The sequence below is a fragment of the Geotrypetes seraphini genome, chromosome 7, assembly GCF_902459505.1.
Source record: "Geotrypetes seraphini chromosome 7, aGeoSer1.1, whole genome shotgun sequence".
Lineage (NCBI taxonomy): Eukaryota > Metazoa > Chordata > Amphibia > Gymnophiona > Dermophiidae > Geotrypetes > Geotrypetes seraphini.
This window is the reverse complement of record NC_047090.1, coordinates 117,018,624-117,041,334: the sequence shown is the minus strand read 5'-3', so window position 1 is coordinate 117,041,334 and position 22,711 is coordinate 117,018,624. Positions and strand designations below refer to the sequence as shown.

Sequence of the window (22,711 nt, the reverse complement as noted above, 5' to 3'; positions counted from 1 at the left end):
ACTTCTAATCCCATATGCTTCTGCGAGAACCCTTAGATCAAATGCCCAACATCTAATCATTCCATCCCATTTGTCAGTTAAGCATGACCCGATCAATAATCTTTTCAGTCATACCTCCCACACTATGGAACGCTATGCTCACCGATTTACATGAAGAAATATCATTAGAATGCTTTAAAACAAAATTTAAAACATTTTTATTCAAAGACGCCTTCAACCTTTAATCTAAATTAAGACATGAATCCCAGCCCTCTCTTTCTCAAATATTCTAGCTTCAGAAGGGCCCCATCCAACCGTGCTACTCTTTCCTGTCTTCCTATCCTATTCTAGAAAGTTCTCCCTAACCCAAAAGAACAAAATGGGGGATAGAGATAAGTCAACTAGCCAAACCAACCTACTACTGATAAATAAGTGTGAGTGGGATACCCTCAGTCTCACAGCCTGCATATGGGAACAAGTCCCTAAAGCACCAGCTGTCATAATCAAAACCCACACGGGTATTACTTGTGAAACATCCCTGAGTTACCCAACTGAAATTAAACTAGTTCACAAAAAGTTCTAAGTGAAAACAAGTGTGCACTAGTTTAATTTCAGTTGGGTAACCCAGGGATGTTTCACAAGTAATACCCGCGTGGGTTTTGACTCGACAGAGGCTAGCACTCACTAAGCAGGAAGCCCAAAGTGGAAAACTGCCAGGGCAATTTAAAGAAATGTTCAAACAGACATATCTTGCAACATTAAAACATTTTCAACCAGGAACAGAGCTGGAGTGGCCAGTGCCCTCCTTTAACCTCATTACGGTGCAAACTTGAACTGTCATGAAATTCATGAAAGATGCACCAGTAATGCTGTTTGGAAGGTTGTGATTAATTCTGAACAGAAAAGAAATTTCCTAATGTACGGCTTTTGATACATTGCAGGCTAAGCTCCAGGAGGACAGAAATGGGACTGTGAGTCTGCCATCAGTTGAAGGTGATGTATGGAAAGAACAGCAACAACTCAAGCCTGCAGAGCTGAGAAAGGCCCAAGGTCCAGAAACAGAGGCTACGCCAGTCATCAAACATCAAGTCCAACAGGTCAAGATGCAGATTTTCTATAAAGGTATCACAGAAGAGAGAATGAAGCTGGAAACAGCATAGTGAGGGAGACTGGGAAAGGTAACAGAAAAAGAGAGAGTTATCCCGTAAACATATGCAGTATGAGTAACGTGACCATTTATTTTTTTCTTCAAAAGGGGACATCTATTAATTGTCAGTCCCACCGCGGCGGCGGACCGGGCTTTGAATTGGCGTGGCAGGGAGGAAAAGCGATCGCCCGTCCCGGTGTCCCCGCGCACAGCTTCGGGACACTGTCCCTGAAACTGGACATTTCAGTGTCCCGAAGTGGTGGGTCGGGACATCAGGACGGATGGTCCAAAAACGGGACTGTCCCGTTGAAAACGGGACGCACGGTCACCTTAAGTATGGGGTTCATTGGGCATACAAGTTTCCGAGGGCCTGTAAAAAAGCACTGGACTGAGTTCCGGCCCATGAGATGTAGATTGGACAAGCCTGTAGTAACTAAAATGGTAATTGTAAAAGCCCATTTCTAAACTGTCTAATGTAACTCCTGGGACATAACGATGAGCCAATGATGACCTACTTGAACTTGTAATTATGTATTCATAACTATAACCTAACTGTATTAATAACTCTACTGAATGTCCATGTCAAACTGTCCATTGTAACTTCCTGGGGAACTGACTCAACCTCTTGTAATGTAATCTGACCTTGAATTGAATAGGTAAAGGTGGACTAGAAAACCTGATTAACATAACATAACAACATATTTTGATGGGAACCCTATGTATGTGTGTTCTGGGGCAGTTTGGGTGAAGCGCGGGTTGCGTAGTCCTTTATGTGTGTAGTTTCTAAAATATGTGCATATCTGCACATTCAACACCAATGAAAGGGTTTACTAAAAGGTGCTGAATCACAAAAAAACAGATGTAAACTCCACCACTATAGGAAATCACCTTGCAAACAATATTTACAAATCAAATCTGCAGGCCAACATTTTACACCTGGTCTCAATCTACTGTGATTTCTTCCGGTTTATCCCAATGCTTACTAAAGTCACAGAGGCAGCTATGTATCTTTATGAAACAGGTTAGAAATTGCTATATACTCACAGACGTGGTTTGGAAATGTGACCTCCTATAAATGATTTAGGAGATGATCGACTGAGGTTTTATTCCCATTCTGTGGGGGAAACAACTTTAGAGAGCTGAGCTCTTAGTTTTGCTCCTGCCTCCAAACATGTTGAGATCTCTCCTGTTCATATAGTTTGGAAGTTTTAACAGGTCTCCAGATCCTATAACTGAGAAAAAAGTTATACAGTAATATCTGAAAAGTAAATTGTTTCCTCTGTTCGCTTTTTCTGTGAAAGTGAAAAGTCCACAAATGAAGATTAAGGGCTTATTTTACAAAGCTGAGGTAGATGTTTCTACAGTAGGCTGGTGAGGTAAATGCTCCGTCGCTCAAAGGAATTCATAAACATTGGCACATTTACGTTGCTGGCCCTATACCATGGCTTTATGAAAGCCAGCATAAATGAAGCTGTATATTATATGAAAGGATATAATTCATTGTTCACTACTTTAAACAGGGGCTCAAAACTAGATTGGCCATGTGGTACTTGAGGACCAACCTGATGTAAAGAATCTCTTGGACATACTTGTTTTCATTAAGTCTACTGCTCTGATGTAGGTGTCAATATCCTGTGGAATCGAGGGGATATCCTGCAGGTGGTGGATAAAACAAACCCGGAAAAGTGGCTGGTGAGAGATGAGATGGGGCGGATGGAAAGTGTGCCTGTCAAATATCTCACGGAAATCAAACCAAAGGTACTCTTGCTTTCCTGTCCACTCTTGTCATTTGATTTCCATTGTAGAAATACTTAGAACATAGGGAAAATGGAACATTTTATGGTGACTCTCTGGCAAAGGCTGGATCTAGTGTGAAAAAGTTTTCACCCTTAGTTATAATCCCTAAAGGTGAGGCTATTCTGCTTGTCATCTCCCAATCTCTGGGTCATCTTTGACCTTTCTCCTTCTCTGTACAAATCAAGTTCAAGTTTATTTGATGAATCGCCTATATAAAACATTCTAAGCGATGTACAATTTAAAAACAACTTATGGGGGAACAGACAATCTTAGGACACTTTAAAAAAAAAAAAACACAACAATTTGAGAAAACAAAAATTATTAACAACACATGTAAAACAAAACTCTAGAGATTTAAAGATTTCTCTATACAAGAGGTTTAGTGACAAACAAGAAGTAAAGGGAAGAGGGAAATAAAGTTACAAATGTCTCAGAATAGAGAAAAAAACATATAAGGGAAAAAAACACAAGGGAGGGGGGAAGGAAAAAAAAGGAAAAAAAATAAAATTTTAAAAATGGAAAAAGGGGCCTTGGCATGAATAATTAGTCAGTAAAAGCGTCATTAAATAAAAATGTTTTTAAAAGTTTTTTAAAGGAGATAAGGTCTTTATCTTTTCTAATAAAAAGTGGCAGGGCATTCCAAGTTTGGGGAGCTAAAACAGAGAACATATCATTTCTCCTTGTTCCCACTATTTTTAAAGATGGAACCGATAGTAGACTATCACAACCTGTCCACGCCCTCCTTTCTCTCCATTCCCCCATTCCTTCCGCGCCTCCATGCCTCCATTGCACTCTCTTTTCCCACTCCCATATCTCTTTAAATCTTTGCCAGCACGAGCAACTTCTCCGACTTGCTGCTTGCGCTGGCATTGGCTTTCCCTCTGAAGTCAACTCAGAAGTGATTTCAGAGGGAGCCAGGTCAGTGCAAGCAGAGGCTAGAGTAGTTACTCACTCTGGTGAAAATTTTAAAGAAGTATGGGGGAGTTGGGAAGGGAGGGCACAAGCATGGTGTGTGGGGGGGGGCATAGAGGAGCTGGCACCCCCACCAAGATGGCGCCCAGGGCGGTCCGCCCCTGCTCGAACCCACCCCCAAATAAAAGACCTCTTCTGATGCTTTTCCCCTTCATTCCCTCCCAGTGCTAAGCCCATCTTGTGTCAAACAAACATGATGACAGATAAAGGCCAAATGGACCATCTAGTCTGCCCATCTGCAGCATCCATTATCTTCTCCTCGCTCTAAGAGATCCCACATGCCTGTCCAATTCTTTCTTGAATTCAGACACAGTCTTTGTCTCCACCACCTCTACCGAAAGACTATTCCACTTATCTACCAACCTTTCTACAAAATAGTATTGCCTTAGATTACTTATTTATTTAAAAAATGTATATACCGTTTAAAACTAAACGGATTACATAATGTACATACTGTCACAAACCCCCTTGCAGTCCAGGGCTGGCGTGTGACAAACACACTGCTTCGGGCGCGTCCCCTTTAACTAGGGGTACCTCCAGGATTTTTAGGCGGCCCCAGACAACGGTCTAGGCCCCTCGAGATATAGGGGAAGTACAAGGTTTCACTATATCACCAAGCAAACGAGTTCTTTAGGAAAACATAAGTGGTTTATTCTGACCTCCAGGTCAAAAGATATGCAACAGCAAAACAATATCACTTTGCAGGTCATTGAACAAAAATAGTAAATTGGCAAAAATCAAACTTACAGTACATTTTCAAGCAGACAAGAACTCAGTAGGCAAAAATCGTCACAGCACACTCTGTTAGCAGTACAGCTTTTCTCTCAGCTCCTACGTGCAGGCACAAATCACACAGCTGAGACGGTTAATCTAATTAGCTCCCTGCAACGGGAGTCACAGTAACTTTCCTACAGTTCCAACAGCACTTTAAACAGTTCAGCCTGCATCTGGTTCACAAACTTGTCTTTGAATGCATAACTTGATTCAGACTTCAGGCAAGTATTATTCTCTAACTTCCTATGCTTATACAGCTCAATATATATATCCCCTTCTTCAGGTTTAACTGGGGCAGCAGAGAGAGAAAAAAACCGATATGCAAAAAGAAAACACAAAGCACAAACAGTTTCCCTGTTGCTGCATTCTTTCATTCAGAATTCCATACCTTCTAACTGGCCTTCTACCCTAGGGCCAGCTATTTCTATCTCCATGCCTTCTACCTGGTCTGGCACTGGATAGTTTGAAGGGGTTAAGCCTTCCTCCAAATCCTGCATGGGATAATCCAGCACGTTCTCCTCTGCTGCCCTGTTCCACAGCTCCTCTCCTGCCTTGGGCTGTGGGAGTGACTCGCCCTCGTCACTCGCTCCTCCTCCTCCTGTTTGTCTCAGCCTGCTTTTAAACAGATCAGAGCCAATCCCCTTCAGCCAGTAGCGGGGGATGGGTTTTGGCTCTACAGCAGCTTTTCTCTGTCTAGGTTTTTCTATTGCAGTTACCTTCCTCGTGGCTTCCTTAGCTGTTCTAAAGCCCAGAGGCTGCTGTTGCCAATCTGTTTGCCTCTGTTCCAGCTCACTATCTCTTTGATTAAGGGGGCAAGGGAGGTCAGCCTCAAGTTGAGCGCCAGAATCAATCTGGTCAGCTCTTCTGCACTTGATCCTATCATGGACTGGACCAGTGCTGGTGCTGGGTTTGTCACATTCCCCCACCCTTAAAGGATGACCCTCACTTGTACCCTGAGGAGTCCCTATATTCACAGGAATATGTGACAGCCTAAATAAATTCAATGGTGTTTCCTATTTTTGTTTCTTTTATCAGAAGGGCTCGGACTAGGGCTTGTATCACAGAAGTCATCAGGCCACCGTAACACTGGGACTTTGTTTGACTCACAATCATCTAAGCCCTTTGTGCACTCCAACCCTTCTAGACTGAATACCCTGTGGGCTAAGGCTGCTACAGCCTCTGATATTTCTTCCATACCACCCTCCTTTGTCTGTTCCAGTTGAGCCTGTAAGTCACCCAACACCTCTTCCACTCTGTTCAACTGAGATTTATACTGGCCTAGCTGGGTTTCAAATATTTGATTTTGCTTTACCCATTTACATGTTTCACCCTCCTTGTCTTTCCATTTTCCTGCCAAACCTTCCATAAGCTTTTTTAACTCACTCTGCTGTTGCCTTTTGTTCTGGGCCCGTGTCCTACGCCCCTGCCTTTGTTCATATTCCTGAAAGGCTTCTCCTGCAAAAGGAAATATCCTGCCTAATGTCCCTTCAGGTTCATGGTTAGAGGATCCCTGTGCTCTTGTGTTAACTAGACACTGTTTTTCCTGTAATGCTACCGGGAACCCTTTCCAATCCTTCCCCAGTATAACATCATACGGTGCCTCTGGCACTAACGCAAAGGAAGTTTGATACACTCTATCTTTATACCTAACTGTGGTAGGTCTCAATGGGTATTGTTTACTATCCCCATGGATACACTTGATTCTTACTCTCCCTACAAAATCATGCCCCTTTTCCCTAGGGAATACTGTGTTCCAGCACCGGTGGGCTAACATTGACTGGTCCGCCCCTGTATCAAGTAAGGCCTCCATGTCTTTGCCCCCTATTGATACCACCACCAGATATCTCCCCCCTGGTGTAATCTTACCCTTTTCCAGGTCACAGGTTACCGTAAAACCTTTTCTTTCAACACACTCCCCCTGTCGGTGACCTTTTCCCCCACACCTGAAGCAAACGATGGGAGCAGGGTTAAAGGGTTTCTGTACTCGCTTCTGAGGGTTCCTGGGTGGTATGTTATTAATAGTAGGAGCCTGAAGTGTAGTGTCCCTCTGGAACTGTGTCTGGGGTCTATAACTTGGGCCTGGTTTCTCGGGAAGTCCCTGGGCATCCAGATAGGCTTCTGCCACAGATAGTGACTGTGTCAGATCCTGGCATCCCTGCTTCTGGATCCACCCCTTTATGTTCTGGGGCAGAGCCTCTAGGAATTGTTCCCTGACTAACTCAGCAAACATAGCTCGTGGGTCTGCCAAGAAAGGCTGTAACCATCTCTCCGCAGCTTTCGTTAGGCGGCGTAACAGTGCCTTAGGTCTCTCTTTTACCTTTAACTGGAGAGCACGAAAGGTTTGCCTGTAATACTCTCTTGTATATCCCAGAAAATCTAGGATATGTGCTTTCACAGCTGGGTAACTACTGGCCTGATCCGCAGCAATGGTCTGAAAAGCTGCAAGGGTCTCGCCAGCCAAACATGGCAGAAGGCGAACCGCCCACTGCTCTGGAGGCCAACCTGCTGCAGCAGCAACCCTCTCAAAAGAGTTTAAAAAATCATCTGGGGCATCCTGTGGTGTTATTTTGTTCAAATTCAATAAACCTAGAGAGTTTTGCCCTACCACAGGTAGATTACCCCCAGTCCCCAATACCGGTATATGCATCTGTCCACCAGTCGTAGGCTTCAATAGCTGCGCCATTAATCGAGACTGCTGCTCCATGGCTCGCATAAAGTCACTGTGATGACGTTGACTAGCCTCCTGGCTTGCTTGCCATAGTCCGTGGCTAGTCTCCAGGACCTTCTTTAAGTCCTCATTCTGCCTCTGACGTTCTCCCGCAACCACTGCTAACGCCGCCGGCTCCATGCTGACTCTGTAAAAAAAAATGAAAAAACACACACTCCAAGTGCGATACCACACAGTTCTTTCTCCCCGAAACTATCTTTACCAGCCCCTCTGTTGTATATGCTTACCAGAGGTACTGATGCATCATCGCCTGCGTGCTCATTACAGGGTGCACCACCCTTCTTCAGAGACCTATTGGTCCCCCTTTTGTTCCTCGCCAGCTCAGGACGATGGCCTTGACCCCCGGTCTGCTATCCACCCTTCCTGCAGCCGCCAAACTCCGGACGCTGGAACCGATATCCTTGGAATGTTCAAGCCGCTTTCATTCACCAGCATTTATAATCCTGGTTCCGATGAACCAAACAATAGTAGAGAGTAAAAACAAAAAAAACAAAAAAAAAAATTTTCCACCTTTGCACTCCCCAATCTTCACCTGAAGAGGTAACAGACCGCACTCCTGATACCAAACTGTCACAAACCCCCTTGCAGTCCAGGGCTGGCGTGTGACAAACACACTGCTTCGGGCGCGTCCCCTTTAACTAGGGGTACCTCCAGGATTTTTAGGCGGCCCCAGACAACGGTCTAGGCCCCTCGAGATATAGGGGAAGTACAAGGTTTCACTATATCACCAAGCAAACGAGTTCTTTAGGAAAACATAAGTGGTTTATTCTGACCTCCAGGTCAAAAGATATGCAACAGCAAAACAATATCACTTTGCAGGTCATTGAACAAAAATAGTAAATTGGCAAAAATCAAACTTACAGTACATTTTCAAGCAGACAAGAACTCAGTAGGCAAAAATCGTCACAGCACACTCTGTTAGCAGTACAGCTTTTCTCTCAGCTCCTACGTGCAGGCACAAATCACACAGCTGAGACGGTTAATCTAATTAGCTCCCTGCAACGGGAGTCACAGTAACTTTCCTACAGTTCCAACAGCACTTTAAACAGTTCAGCCTGCATCTGGTTCACAAACTTGTCTTTGAATGCATAACTTGATTCAGACTTCAGGCAAGTATTATTCTCTAACTTCCTATGCTTATACAGCTCAATATATATATCCCCTTCTTCAGGTTTAACTGGGGCAGCAGAGAGAGAAAAAAACCGATATGCAAAAAGAAAACACAAAGCACAAACAGTTTCCCTGTTGCTGCATTCTTTCATTCAGAATTCCATACCTTCTAACTGGCCTTCTACCCTAGGGCCAGCTATTTCTATCTCCATGCCTTCTACCTGGTCTGGCACTGGATAGTTTGAAGGGGTTAAGCCTTCCTCCAAATCCTGCATGGGATAATCCAGCACGTTCTCCTCTGCTGCCCTGTTCCACAGCTCCTCTCCTGCCTTGGGCTGTGGGAGTGACTCGCCCTCGTCACTCGCTCCTCCTCCTCCTGTTTGTCTCAGCCTGCTTTTAAACAGATCAGAGCCAATCCCCTTCAGCCAGTAGCGGGGGATGGGTTTTGGCTCTACAGCAGCTTTTCTCTGTCTAGGTTTTTCTATTGCAGTTACCTTCCTCGTGGCTTCCTTAGCTGTTCTAAAGCCCAGAGGCTGCTGTTGCCAATCTGTTTGCCTCTGTTCCAGCTCACTATCTCTTTGATTAAGGGGGCAAGGGAGGTCAGCCTCAAGTTGAGCGCCAGAATCAATCTGGTCAGCTCTTCTGCACTTGATCCTATCATGGACTGGACCAGTGCTGGTGCTGGGTTTGTCACAATACACAATATTTAAAATGAGTACATAATAAAAACAAATACATGATAAAATAAGACATATAATAAAATAAACATACATACATACAATCATTCTATGCCCTCTTGCTCTGAAGTTTCCTTTCAATTTAAAGAGACTCATCTCGTGTGTATTTATGTGTCATAGGTATTTAAATGTCTGTTATCATATCTCTCCTATCCTGCTTTTCCTCCAAAGTATACAAATTGACATCTTTAAGTCTGTCCCTGTATGCCTTATGACGTAGACCATCAACTATTTTAGATGCCTTCCTCTAGAATGACTCCATCCTCTTTATATTTTTTGAAAGTGCAGTCTCCAGAATTGTACACAGTATTCTAAATGAAGTCTCATCAAAGTCTTATACAGGGGCATCAATACCTCCTTTTTCCTGCTGGCCATTCTTCTCCTTAGGCCATTCTATTCCCTCTGCACCCAAGCATCCTTCTAGCTTTCGCCGTCACCTTTTCAACATGTTTGGTCACCTTACGATCGTCACATACTATCACACCAAGTCACACTCCTCTTTCATACACAAAAGTTCTTCACCCTTCTAAACATTCCCTCGGATTTCTGCAGCCCATAAGAACATAAGAATAGCCTTACTGGGTCAAACCAATGGTCCATCAAGCCCAGTAGCCCGTTCTCACGGTGGCCAATCCAGGTCACTAGTACCTCACCAAAACCCAAGGTGTAGCAATATTCCATGGTATCGATACAGGGCAAGCAGTGACTTCCCCCGTGTCTTTCTCAATAACAGACTATGGACTTTTCCTCCAGGAACTTGTCCAAACCTTTCTTAAAACCATCTACACTATCCACTCTTACCACATCCTCTGGCAATGCGTTCCAGAGCTTAACTATTCTCTGAGTGAAAAAAAATTTTCCTCCAATTGGTTTAAAAAAATATTTCCCTGTAACTTCATCGAGTGTCCCCTAGTCTTTGTAATTTTTGACGGAGTGAAAAATCAATCGTTCTACTCCACTCAGGATTTTGTAGACTTCAATCCTATCTCCCTTCAGCCATCTCTTTTCCAAGCTGAAGAGCTCTAACTGTTTTAGTCTTCCCTCATACGAGAGGAGTTCCATCCCAAATGCATGGCCTTGCATTTCTTAGCATTAAATCTTAGCTGCCAAATTTCAGACCATTCCTCAAGTTTTCCTAGGTCCTTACTCATGTTTTCCACACCATCATAGATGTCTACTCTATTGCAGATTTTGGCTTCATCTGCAGAGGCTTCATTGCTGACTTACCAGTCAGCAATATCACTTACAAAAATGTTAGAACAGCCCAAGGACCAAACCTTGAAGCATTACACTGATAACATCTCTTTCCTCAGAGTGATCTCCATTGACCACTACCCTCTGTCGCCTTCTACTCTCCTCACAAACACAATCCTCTGAAAATCAATCAGAGTCTGAAATACCTCCATCCCTATTTGCTTTTGTTTTCTGTGGTCCTGCTACAGGTGCTTCAGCTGTGAACAATTCAGCCTCATCATTATCAACTTCTTCATATTCCTCCCCTTCACCTTTTGAGTCTCACAATGCCATTTTTGCACTTCCTCCTATCACTAATATATCTTTAAACTAAACAGTTCTCCTTGTAGAGAATCCGGGATCTCCCTTCTTTGAGATCTCACAAAAGGGATACTGCAGTGCATTGCAAACTGTGTGCCTCCTGGGGGGAGGAGAGGTGCCAGTGCCGTCTGACTGCCTACAGGATGTGCCTCTCGCACATCTTCTTCTCTCCATGCTTCTTCCCACTATCCTGGAATTCTTCGAGACCTGACACTACCAGATCCGCCCACATACTCAAACTATCTTTCCCCTCATTAAAAGGCGTCATGTATGCAGGTAAATTAGGGAAATCCCTTTTCTTCAAATTCACTGAGCTTTGGAATAACCTCTCTGCCCCGCTGTGGAACCTAGGCTCATTCCAGTTATTCCGAAAGCATCTGAAAACCTGGCTTTTCTCCAAAACGTAAAGCTATCTATTTAAAATGTAAAGCTAGCTTTCCTCCTCATAACCTCTAATTTCTTATTATGTCCTTCCCTCATGTATTGAATTACCTGTAAACCGTGCCGAGCTCTATCTTTATGGAGATGATGCAGTATACAAACTTAAGGCTTAGTTTAGTTTCCTTACCGGCACACCCTACTGGCAGCTCAGGGCTTGTCTGTAGGGCCTTCACATGATGTCATCACGTTGACGTCCACACACTTCTAGATACCTCGAGCTGCAGCCACTACGTTTAGCGTGCCGCGGCTTGACAAAGTTTGCGAGACACTGGGATACCCTAATCAATATCTGCATTAAGGACACCTATATAGTGTGTAGGCATACTGTTATAATAATAATAATAATAACTTTATTTTTGTATACCGCATTACCATGGAAATTCTATGTGGTTAACAGATGAAGAGACTGTACATTTACAGTGAAGTTACAATTTTTATTTTTTTTTGGTATAGTGTCTTTCACTTCAAACCTCTGTCAAGAACATTTGTAAATCCTGCTAGAGCAGGGATCTCAAAGTCCCTCCTTGAGGGCCGCAATCCATTCGGGTTTTCAGGATTTCCCCAATGAATATGCATTGAAAGCAGTGCATGCACATAGACCTCATGCATATTCATTGCGGAAATCCTGAAAACCCGAATGGATTGCGGCCCTCTAGGAGGGACTTTGAGACCCCTGTGCTAGAGGCTGTTCATAAAATGGACAGTCAGAGACAAACTGGAATGACCTTTATTAGCTAACATACAAGTGTTTGCTTCTACAGCTCAGCACTTCAGTACAGTCCAAATAAAGCTTCACTGTAGCTTCTCCAGATCATATGCCACTTGTTACTGTAAACTGATATCCTGGGCTTGCTCAGGAGCATTCACAGATAGAGTAATACAGGATGAAAAGCTCCTTTGCACTCATAAATCAGTGCAACAGTTCACTGCATGGTCTCACTTTTAATTACAATTTGAGATGGGCTAAAACATCTGATCCATCGTCGTGCATATACTGTCCACAATCTTAGTATTCATTGGTAGCTGGGATTTATTGGGTTGCCATCCAGATCCTGATACAGTATTAAGAAATTCAAAATCAGGGAATAACTAGGCAAGTCTCTAATATGGTGACAAAGGATTGTGATAATTTGCCTCTGACCAAATCCAGTGTTTTTCTGCAGAGATTTTTCTTCATCTTGTTATAATAAACATGGTGGGATCCAGAGTAAAATTTTGGGAGAAGGTCTCAAAATCTTCTCGTAAGCTATGTTGTCTTCAGCATCAGGTGATGTGTTGGTCTCAGGGTAATAACCTTGGTTGCACATCCCCACCAATGCCAGTCCTGCTGGTGATTTGAAAATTAGTCCCAGCACTTGTCCAAACTGCAGCTGTCCAAAGGACTGACTCGGCTACTTCTTGTTCATTATGGCACAGGGGCCGATCTAGTTGTCCTATGTTAGAGTTGTGCTCTGACATAAGAACATAAGAACAGCCTTACTGGGTCAGACCAATGGTCCATCAATCCCAGTAGCCCGTTCTCACAGTGGCCAATCCAGGTCACTAGTACCTGGCCAAAACCCAAGGAGTAGCAATATTCCATGTTACCGATCCAGGGCAAACAGTGGCTTCCCCCATGTCTTTCTCAATAACAGACTATGGACTTTTCCTCCAGGAACTTGTCCAAACCTTTCTTAAAACCAGCTACACTTTCCACTCTTACCACATGCTCTGGCAATGTGTTCCAGAGCTTAACTATTCTCTGAGCGAAAAAAAATTTCCTCCTATTGGTTTTAAAAGTATTTCCCTGTAACTTCATCAAGTGTCCCCTAGTCTTTGTAATTTAGACAGAGCATATAGGGCCCCAATTCAAGTGAAATATCCCACAGGATTGGTTTGGGAAGGAATGGTGCTGAAGGCTATGGTGGTTTACTAGTACAGCATAAATGTAACAGTCTATAAATTGATACATCAGTGAGGACAGCAAAGGGTGGAACATGTAAATTGATGGATATGCTGTGAAAGAAGGATTTCTATTTCTGCACACTGAAATGATAGTTAAGTGCCAGAGCTGAAGGATAAGAATGTGTGATGAAGTATATGTATCACACAAGGATGACAGGGATGTATTTAAGTGTCAAAGCCAACTCCTCACCATGACTAGACAAGGAAGGATTTTGTATGACCTAAGAGTTTTGAACGATATTCACTTATCAAATAGATATCTATAAATCCAACAAATTATCCTGCTGGAGTGATTCTATAAAGTGAGTGGTAACATTAACATGCTAAATACACGTGTAAATGATAAGAACAGTAGACTTAAATGATCAATAACAGATTTAAATAGTATCAGTGTTATATAAGGGTGGTTTGAAAAGTTTGGTAAAAAAGCAAGTTAAACAACGTCTCCATTAAGAGCTATACACTTAGCCCAGTGAGTTTCCAGTGTTTTCATATCGTAGAAAAAATAGTTTATGAAAACACTGGAAACTTGTTGGACTAACCCCCTTTTCTACAAAACTGTGCTAGCAGTTTCTAGTGCAGGGAGCCGTGCTGAATGGCCCGCTGCTCCTGACACTCATAGGAACTCTATGAACTTTGGGAGCAGTGTAGGCCATTCAGCATGGCTCCCCGTGCTAGAAACTGCTAACGCAGTATTTTTAGAAGAGGGGAGGTAAGTGTATAGCCCTCAATGGAGACTATGTTGTTTAACTTGGGGTTTTTTTTTTAACCAAACTTTTCAAACCACCCTCATATAATATCCACATTTTATATTGATTTTGTAGTCCTCAGCTGTGTAGTTCTCATGATCTAAAATTTCACCAATATGATTCACAAATGCTGTCTCTAGGAACACCCATTATTCAGCTACACCCAACAATCTTCTTGGCTGTAGAGGAAGCAGAAGATTGTCGGGTTCATCTGAATAAGAGGCATTCCTTGGGATAGCATTTGCAAAACAAAAACCATGTCGGAGTACTATCCCCTAGCTCAGGGGTAGGGAACTCCGGTCCTTGAGAGCCGTATTCCATTCGGGTTTTCAGGAGATCCCCAATGAATATGCATTGAAAGCAGTGCATGCAAATAGATCTCATGCATATTCATTGGGGAAATCCTGAAAACCCGACTGGAATATGGCTCTCAAGCACCGGAGTTCCCTACCCCTGCCCTAGCTGATTAATCTCTCTAAACAGATGAGTATCACTCAGTATTTTTGATAGAAGATTTTTATAGAACTGTAGAAAATCTTGAAGATAAAAATTTGAAATATTTGAAAAATTATACCCTGTGAAGGTTGAAATGTTGTAAGTTTCTTGGGTGAAAGTTTTGATTTTGAGAGCTACACCCCTGAGATCTATAAAATCAACATAAAAAATGGATATTTTATATCACTGGTACTATTTAAAGTTTGTTCTTAATGATTAGAATAGCGACATATGCACCCACATGTGTGCACAAAAGCACCTAAATGTTAAAATTCTGTCTAAGGGCTCCTTTTATGAAGGTGTACTAGGGTTTTTAGTGCACACACAAAAGTACCGCATGCTTGGGAATTTAATGCATGCTATTGCACCCATTAAGGCCCTAGCGCGCCTTTGTAAAAGAAGCCCTAAATGTTATTCTATAAATATGGACATATCTTATATAGAACTTTCACATTACCCAAGTCACAGCAAACTCTACTTAGAAGAATTTTTTAAGGAAAATTTTAAAGATTCATTCACCATGACCTCAGCGGCACCACTCACTGCTTGTCTTACTAAAGTTTTGTGAGCTGGAAGGCATGGGGTGGCTTTGGGAGGACACTTGATAAAGCTTCAACAGCAAAACATATAAGGTCCAGCCTCCCCAGACCACATAATGGAATGGCTTTAAGATAAGTGCAAGCTGGTTCTTCTTTTTAAAAAAAAATAAAAAAATTCTTTATTGATTTTGCAAACATCAAAAGTGCAAAACACAAATATGTATCTGCATAATAAGTCAATAAACTTATTGAACTTAAAAAAAAAAGCACATTCATCATATAAATATACATAAACAACCATTTTCCCCCCACCCACCCACCCAATGACTAATCAATAACAACAAAACATAGATTCTTTCAATAACCTTTCCCTATTTAAAATAGTAATGTCATCCCACCCACCCTGGATGTATATACTCAAAGGGCTAAAATTAGGATAGAAATAGCCTCCCCCCCACCCTTCTCTGGATTTATAAACCCTGGAAAAGACGATGAAAGTAAATGAAAGATCTTTATTGCTAAAGGTCTCAGAAATGTGTGAGCAATGGAACCCACTACATCTGTCTTGGTGGGGGAGAGTTCAAATGGTTAAGATGATGATTTTGCCTGTGGTTTGCTACCAATTGGGAATGTTGCCAGTTTATTTTCAGGGGTCCTTATACAAGAAATTAAATAGTATTCTTACTAAATTTATTTGGCTGGATAAAATCGCACAAATTGCCTTAGTATCTTTACAAAAACCAATTGCAGTGGGTGGGGTAAATTTTCGCAATTTTTATAGGTACCATCAGGCCTATATACTGCGTCAGGGTATGTATTGGATCCTTCCTGAGCTCATGGAACATATCTCCCTGATTGGGTGTATTTAGAATGGCAACTCATGTCCCCATTACGATTGTTTCATGTGTTGAGTATCAAATTACCCAGATATGTTAAGGACAATAGTATTTTATTTGACACCTGGAAAACTTTGAAATTTATTAATAAATTAACAGATATTCCAGTAGAGAAATCCACTTATCAATCCTTATGGCTAAACTCCAAGATTCAAATTGGCAAGTCCGGGATCTTCTGGAAGCAATGGATGCAGGCAGGTATACACACTCTAGAAGATGTTTTATAAAATGGGAAAATGCTTGAGTTTTCACGACTGCAACAAACATTTGGTATTTTAAAATCTCAAAATTATAAGTAATTGCAGTTGAAGCAAGCCATTCAGCTTGCAGGTCCTATGCTTCCAGACTGATTCTCTAGGACATTCAGGCCACCCGGTGGTATAAATTAATATCTGAATTCTTGAATAAAAAAACAAAATCTAGTCTTAGAGATATTTGGAGTATTGAGATAAAGCAGTATATTTCTGCGTCTCGATGGCCACGAATTTGGACTTGGAGAATGAGATGTACAGCATCAGCATCTATGAGACAAACATGGTTTTTCTTGTTACATAGATCTTTTTGGACCCCGGTTAGGTTACAAAAGTTGGACAGTTCTAAATCTAATAGATGCTGAAACTGTCATCTAGACATTGGGACACTGGATCATCTGTTGTTCTATTGTTCTTTGATACTCAACTTTTGGAAGTCAATATGGGGAAAGATTAATAACATACTGGAATCATCAATTCCATTGACATATGAGGTAGTCATATGTGGAACATTATTACATATTAAACCCCCCATGGACTGTTATAAAGGCCGACTTTTCCTAATTATGACTGGGATAGCTATGCAGATGGTAACTCGTAACTGGAAAAATTATGATTGCCTCAATTTTCCTTTTTGGTGGGTGAATCTATAGGTAAGAAAAAATGAATGCTGACATGTTGGGGCATAGTAATTTATTTAAACTGGTTTGGGGCCCATTGACATCTTTTATTACTTCACTGTAGTTGTTTATAATTTAATTTTTGTTTATTTTCATACAAGCTGGTTCTTCTAATAAAGTAAAAAAGTTAAAAAAAACCCAAAAATAACAAAAAGCATATAAGTATTTAAAAAAGATTTATGACAAGTGACGATAAATTGTAGTTCCTCCCTTCTATCCTATTGTTTACAATTCGCAACTTCAACCTCGTATGCCAGTCTTGGAAAAGTCTAGGTCCATAATTGTTGTTTGTTCACTATTTATACTAAATTTTTTAAAATGTACAACGCTTTGTATCCCAGGAGAAGCGTTCCATCAAATTCTTAATAAACTATGAAACCATGGGCTCCTTTTACTAAGCTGTGGTAGCGTTTTTAGCGCACGCTGCAGATTAGCGCGCGCTAAGCCCTGTGCTATGCGGAAAAACTAACGCCAGCTCTATGGAAGCATTAGCATCTAGTGCGCGCAGCATTGTAGCGCGCACTAAAACCGCTAGCGCAGCTTAATAAAAGGAGCCTTTTATGAACAATTGAAAAAATATTGGGAGATCACAAAAATGTAAAAAGGACTACCTAAACTATAACAAAACTCTATAGAAGTCCTACCATCTCTTCAAATAACTATAATAAATAAAATTAGTGAGAAAATGCTACAGTGCTCAGTCAGTTAACCCCATCTACACCAGCAACGGTGTCTCAGGATAGTGTTATGTCCAACATCATAGCACCCACCTGCCACCTATGAATTATGATGTGAAATGAAATTCAAACGTTCGAATAAATCGAACTCACACTTATCTTATTAGATGAACCTCAGTCTGGTGGGTAGATGGTTCTCATATAGCAAGTTGAATATCCATACATTGCTGGGAGATCCCCAATGAAAATAATGTGCAAAATTTTTTTTTAAAATTCTTTATTCATTTTCAAATTTACAATAAGTGTGACAATATGTCCAAGCAGTTAACAATAAATATAACACTTAATATTCATCAGTGTACAAATGTTATACTCTTATCTCCCACCCTTCCCATCCTCTCCTATCATATAATCAATATCTTCTACAAAATGTAATGATAAAATTACTCTCCCCTCCCCCCCCATAACTAAACTTGTAAATTTAAGGGAAAAAAAAAATTTCATCTAATCAGTACAATATTTGTAAATGGCTCCCACACATCTTGAAATTTCCTGAAACAACCCTGCTGTATTGCAATAAATCTCTCCATTTTATAAACATGACATAAGGAATTCCACCAAAATTATAATTTAATCTACTCAAATTTTTCCAATTATACGTAATTTGTTGAATGGCAACCCCAGACATTATGAGTAATAATTTGTTATTATTTGTAGAAATCTGACTTTTTACTCTCATTGCCATACCAAATATCACAGTATCATATGATAATGCCACTGGGTTATCTAATAAACAATTAATTTGATCCCAAATTGATTTCCAGAAATTCATAATAAATGGACAATAGAATAATAAATGATCTAAAGTCCCTGCTTCGAGATGACACTGCCAACATTTATTAGACTTAGAGCTATCTAATTTTTGTAACCGAACAGGGGTCCATAATGCTCTATGCAACAGAAAAATACCAAGTTTGTCTCATAGATGCCAACATTGTACACCTCATCCTCCAAGTTCAAATTCATGGCCATTGAGACGCAGTAATTTGATACTTAATGTCAATGCTCCAAATGCCCCTCAGACTAGTGTTTGGTTTCTTTTTAATAAAATGTGCAAAAAATTGCAGAAATTCTAAACAGTGTTCAAACAAATGTGTTCAAAAATCCATAATCCAAGTACAATTGTGAACAAATGTCCTTCCTCTTACTGTCCTTCCATCATAGTTGATAGGAGGCAGGTAGGTGCTATGATGTTGTACATAATACCATCCTGAGACACCGTTGCTGGTGTAGTTGGGGTTAATTGGCTGAGCACTATAGTATTTTCTTACTAATTTTATTTATTATAGTCATTTGAAGGGATGGCAGGACTTCCTTAGAGTTTTGTTTCAGTGAAGATATGACACATAAAGCTTGCCGCTTTGAAAGCACTTGAGTGTGCCGCTGAGGTCATGGTAAATGAATCTTTAAAACTTTCCTTAAAAAATTCTAAATAGATTTAGCTGTGATTTGGCTAATGTGAAAGTTCTATGTTTTGTGCAAGGTTCCCAAGTACAAGTATATATAAGTACTGTAAGCCTACAACAAGAGTGGAATTCATATCTTATACAGCACATATGTGACAAGAGGGCGTCCATGTAGATAGAGTGTGAGCAGGAGGTCAATAACTTTTGCTTTCTGTGTCAATAGGAAGTGGCAAAGGAAGTTAAAATTCTTATGATCCAGAGAAATCTCACACCGGGAGTCAGCATATCTCAGCAGAAGTTTGGTCCAGGCCAGCGTAAGACTGAAAGTACATTCTCCAGTTTGTCCATCCAGGATCCTCACTTTGACCCAGAGAATATCCAGAAGACCACAACGGAGATTGACATGTTGTACAAGAAACTGCAGATCATGAGTGAGGTACTTTGCTGCGCATCCTTACCTATACCATGCCACACTTCAGCTCCAGTGTTCTTACTTAAATGCCTCCTGTTTTAGCAACATGTACATTTAAAATACTCAGAAAAAATTAACCTTGATGGGCATATGTACAGTATCATCCAGATTCTATAAAGATCGCCCAAATTTGGGTGCAGATCCTAGATCCCAAAAGCGGGCGTCATGACCATGGGAAGGGAATGGGTGAGTTAGAGGCATTCTCAATGGGAATAGGTGGGTTGGGGCACACAGTGTTATAGAATTCTGAGAATCCGTGCCCAACCTGCGTGCCAGGATTTATACCAAATTTCAGCTGGCATAAGTCCTCATGCTAAGTTAAGCATGGGAATCCCCACTAGGCACTATTCTATAAAGTGTGCTCATCTCAGAGTACCCTTTATAGAATAGCCCCAAGTGCTGATTTTTCCCGGCATCACTTTTCATTGCCGTTTACTGAATTTGGCCCCATGTGACTGGACTTGTGGTTCACATCATGAATTACGAGTGTTGACTGAAGTTAGATGCTGGTTGCATTCTCACTTTTCACCTATCACTTTAGCACAGGAAGAAAACCCTAGAAGAGAACATTGCACTGTATCGTTTCTATGGCTCTTGTGCAGAGTTTCTGTCCTGGATGGAGGACAAGGAAAAGGTTTTGCAGACATTTGAACCCAAATCTGATAATGTGGAACTCATGCAGTGTAAATATGAGGTAGGTTTATAAAAGACAGAAATGATTGATCTGTGGCATAGCGAAGAGAATAGGTGAGAACTGTAAAGACACTCTCTCTCTCTGTTTATCCACTGATTAGAAAGGTCCGAGTTCCCCTGTGAGCACAGATACTGTATCTCGGCTCAACATGGCTACCTTCAACGCCAATAACTCACACAAAGGTTTCTATCACTTGAATAGCATTCAAGATCATAACCCAAGTGCAGGAGAGAGTTAAATAATGATCACTTCAAAGGAAGACATGAAAGATAGATGCTTTGTTTTCATTTGCATATTACCATGTTATGATAATTGTAATTAGGTCTCTTTATTAACATGTGTTAGCTGCTTCACTTGGAAATGATCATGAGCTTAAAGTTAGCATGGGCCTACACTAATAGTTAATGTGCAAGCCAAACAGCATACAATAACTCGTCTATTAATTGTCTAATGCAGAAGGGGAAATGGAATGGGCTAGGTCTCCATCTTACAGTTAACATGGAGGTGCTTACCACATATAGCCCATCCACAGCATCCGCTATCTCCTCTTCTCCCTAAGAGATCTCATTTGCCTGTCCCAGTTAATGCCACTTCAAGAAGAAAATATTTCTTCTGATATTAAAGATAGTTAGGCAGTATCCGTGGACTAGAGCAGTGGTCTCAAACTCAAACCCTTTGCAGGGCCACATTTTGGATTTGTAGGTTCTTGGAGGGCCTCAGAAAGAATAGTTAATGTCTTATTAAAGAAATGACAATTTTGCATGAGGTAAAACTCTTTAGAGTTTATAAATCTTTCCTTTGGGCTAAGTCTTAATAATAATATTGTAATTTATAGCTAAAGAGACATATGATCAAGAAACTGTTTTATTTTACTTTTGTGATTATGATAAACATACCAAGGGCCTCAAAATAGTACCTGGACCACTGGACTAGAGGTACTTGGTGGAACTGGAGCTGCAGGAGCCAAATCTCCTCCCATGGAAGCCAAAAAAGTGGTCATAGAAAATGTACTTAGCAGATTAATGTTTTATAACACATTTACTGGGATAGTTCAACCAAAATAGAGCACCAATCTGGAGTACTTAAGTTATCAAGAGAAATTACTGTTGCCTTTTCTGAGTAGATCTGGATACATCAGAAAATATCTGGACCTTTAATTTCTTGCATTACTTTTGCTTGATTTTATGCCTTGCCCCCCCCCCCCCCCCTAATATTTGAGGACTGGAATGTTTCAGGTGGCTGGTCCTTCATTATGGAATTCAATTCCAGATTCCATTCGTCTAATTTCTGACTTTTTGACATTTCAGAAAAGTTTGAATGCTTATTTTTTTTTCTGATTGACCTTTTCTAGACTGGGCAATGTATAATTTGACAGTTATTTGGCCTTATTTTTAGGGCATTGGTTTCAGGTTGTAAACTGTATTCTGTATTTTATGTGTTTTGTTGAGTTTTGTTTAAACTAAGCATGTATCGTTGTTATCCGCATAGATGCTGGATATGTGGGATATAAATGTTTTAAATAAAATAAATGGGGAAAAGGCCTGTACATTCTTTATTAAACTTAGGACCAGTACTGGAGGAGGTAAAAGGGCATCAGCAGTGTCATGGAAGTGGGAAGGGAAAGAGAGATGCTGGATGTGGGGTGGAGCAGAGGCAGGATAGGGGAGATAAGATGCTGGTCAATAGGGAGGGGGATGTAGAAGAGACTTTGTCCGCGTCCCCGCAGAAACTCAATTTCCCCTCTTCTGTCCCTATGAGTTTTGTCACTGCCCCTGTCCCTGCTCCATTCCTGTAAGCTCTACCTCAAACACGTATGATTTTAAAGTGTTTGAGGTTTGTGCAAATGAGGACAGTGCTTACAATAATGGGGCAGGGACAGGAAAAGAACTCAGGAGGACGGTACGGGAAAATAAGTTCTCACAGGGACAGGGAAAAATTTGTCCCCGTGCCATTCTTTATTGTGTGGTAGAGAAGGAAAGGGGGATGCTAGTCATATGGAGGGGGAGAAGTAGGGAAGGGAAGATACTGGCCACCTAGAGAATGGGGGATGGTAGGATCTTGAGCCACTTTTGGTACTGGCCAAATATTATTGTATAAAATCATTTTATGCAGTCAGGAGCCTGTAGGGAAATTAAATAGTGGAAAACCTCTATGAGTATATTTTATATTGTCTTTATTGGTGAATCCTTGTCCACGATTTCTTCAGCCATGTGCATTCTCATTTTGTCTACATTTTGTTTTAATCTTATTATAGATCTTGTTCTGTGATCTGTGCCTAAAATTTCAATTAAAAATATCGAACTTGAAAAAGGAACTTTCAGTCTTCTAGCCAAAGCAGTGGCTTTCCTAGCTCTGCTAGTAGAAAAACTCAATCTAATCTCCCCTCATAGCCCTCATTTTATTCTTCCCTTTTCACAGAGGGAAGTTAAATCTGAACTATTACACTGCCTTAAGTAGAACAAATCATTACATAGCTGTCAAAAGGTCATCGAATATAAATGAGAAGAAATAAGTCCAGATACTCTCCTTTAAGTACACAAAAATGAAAACATTTATTGAAATTTATGCAGCAAGGAACAGAACTGAACCTAAGAAACTAGTCATTACTT

The 22,711-nt window shown here is 41.0% G+C and overlaps 1 protein-coding gene across 3 annotated transcripts in view; it reads left to right on the top strand.

Moving 5' to 3' along the window:
- The window catches only part of SPTBN5 (spectrin beta, non-erythrocytic 5), a 349,132-nt gene that overhangs the window by 49,355 nt on the left and 277,066 nt on the right, over nucleotides 1-22,711 (top strand). For all 3 annotated transcript variants that reach the window (XM_033951049.1, XM_033951047.1, XM_033951048.1), the window contains exons 13-16: nucleotides 921-1,101; nucleotides 2,748-2,884; nucleotides 19,160-19,372; nucleotides 19,950-20,102. In XM_033951049.1, coding sequence (XP_033806940.1) covers nucleotides 921-1,101; nucleotides 2,748-2,884; nucleotides 19,160-19,372; nucleotides 19,950-20,102 — 684 coding nt within the window. The remainder of the gene's footprint in view (nucleotides 1-920; nucleotides 1,102-2,747; nucleotides 2,885-19,159; nucleotides 19,373-19,949; nucleotides 20,103-22,711) is intronic.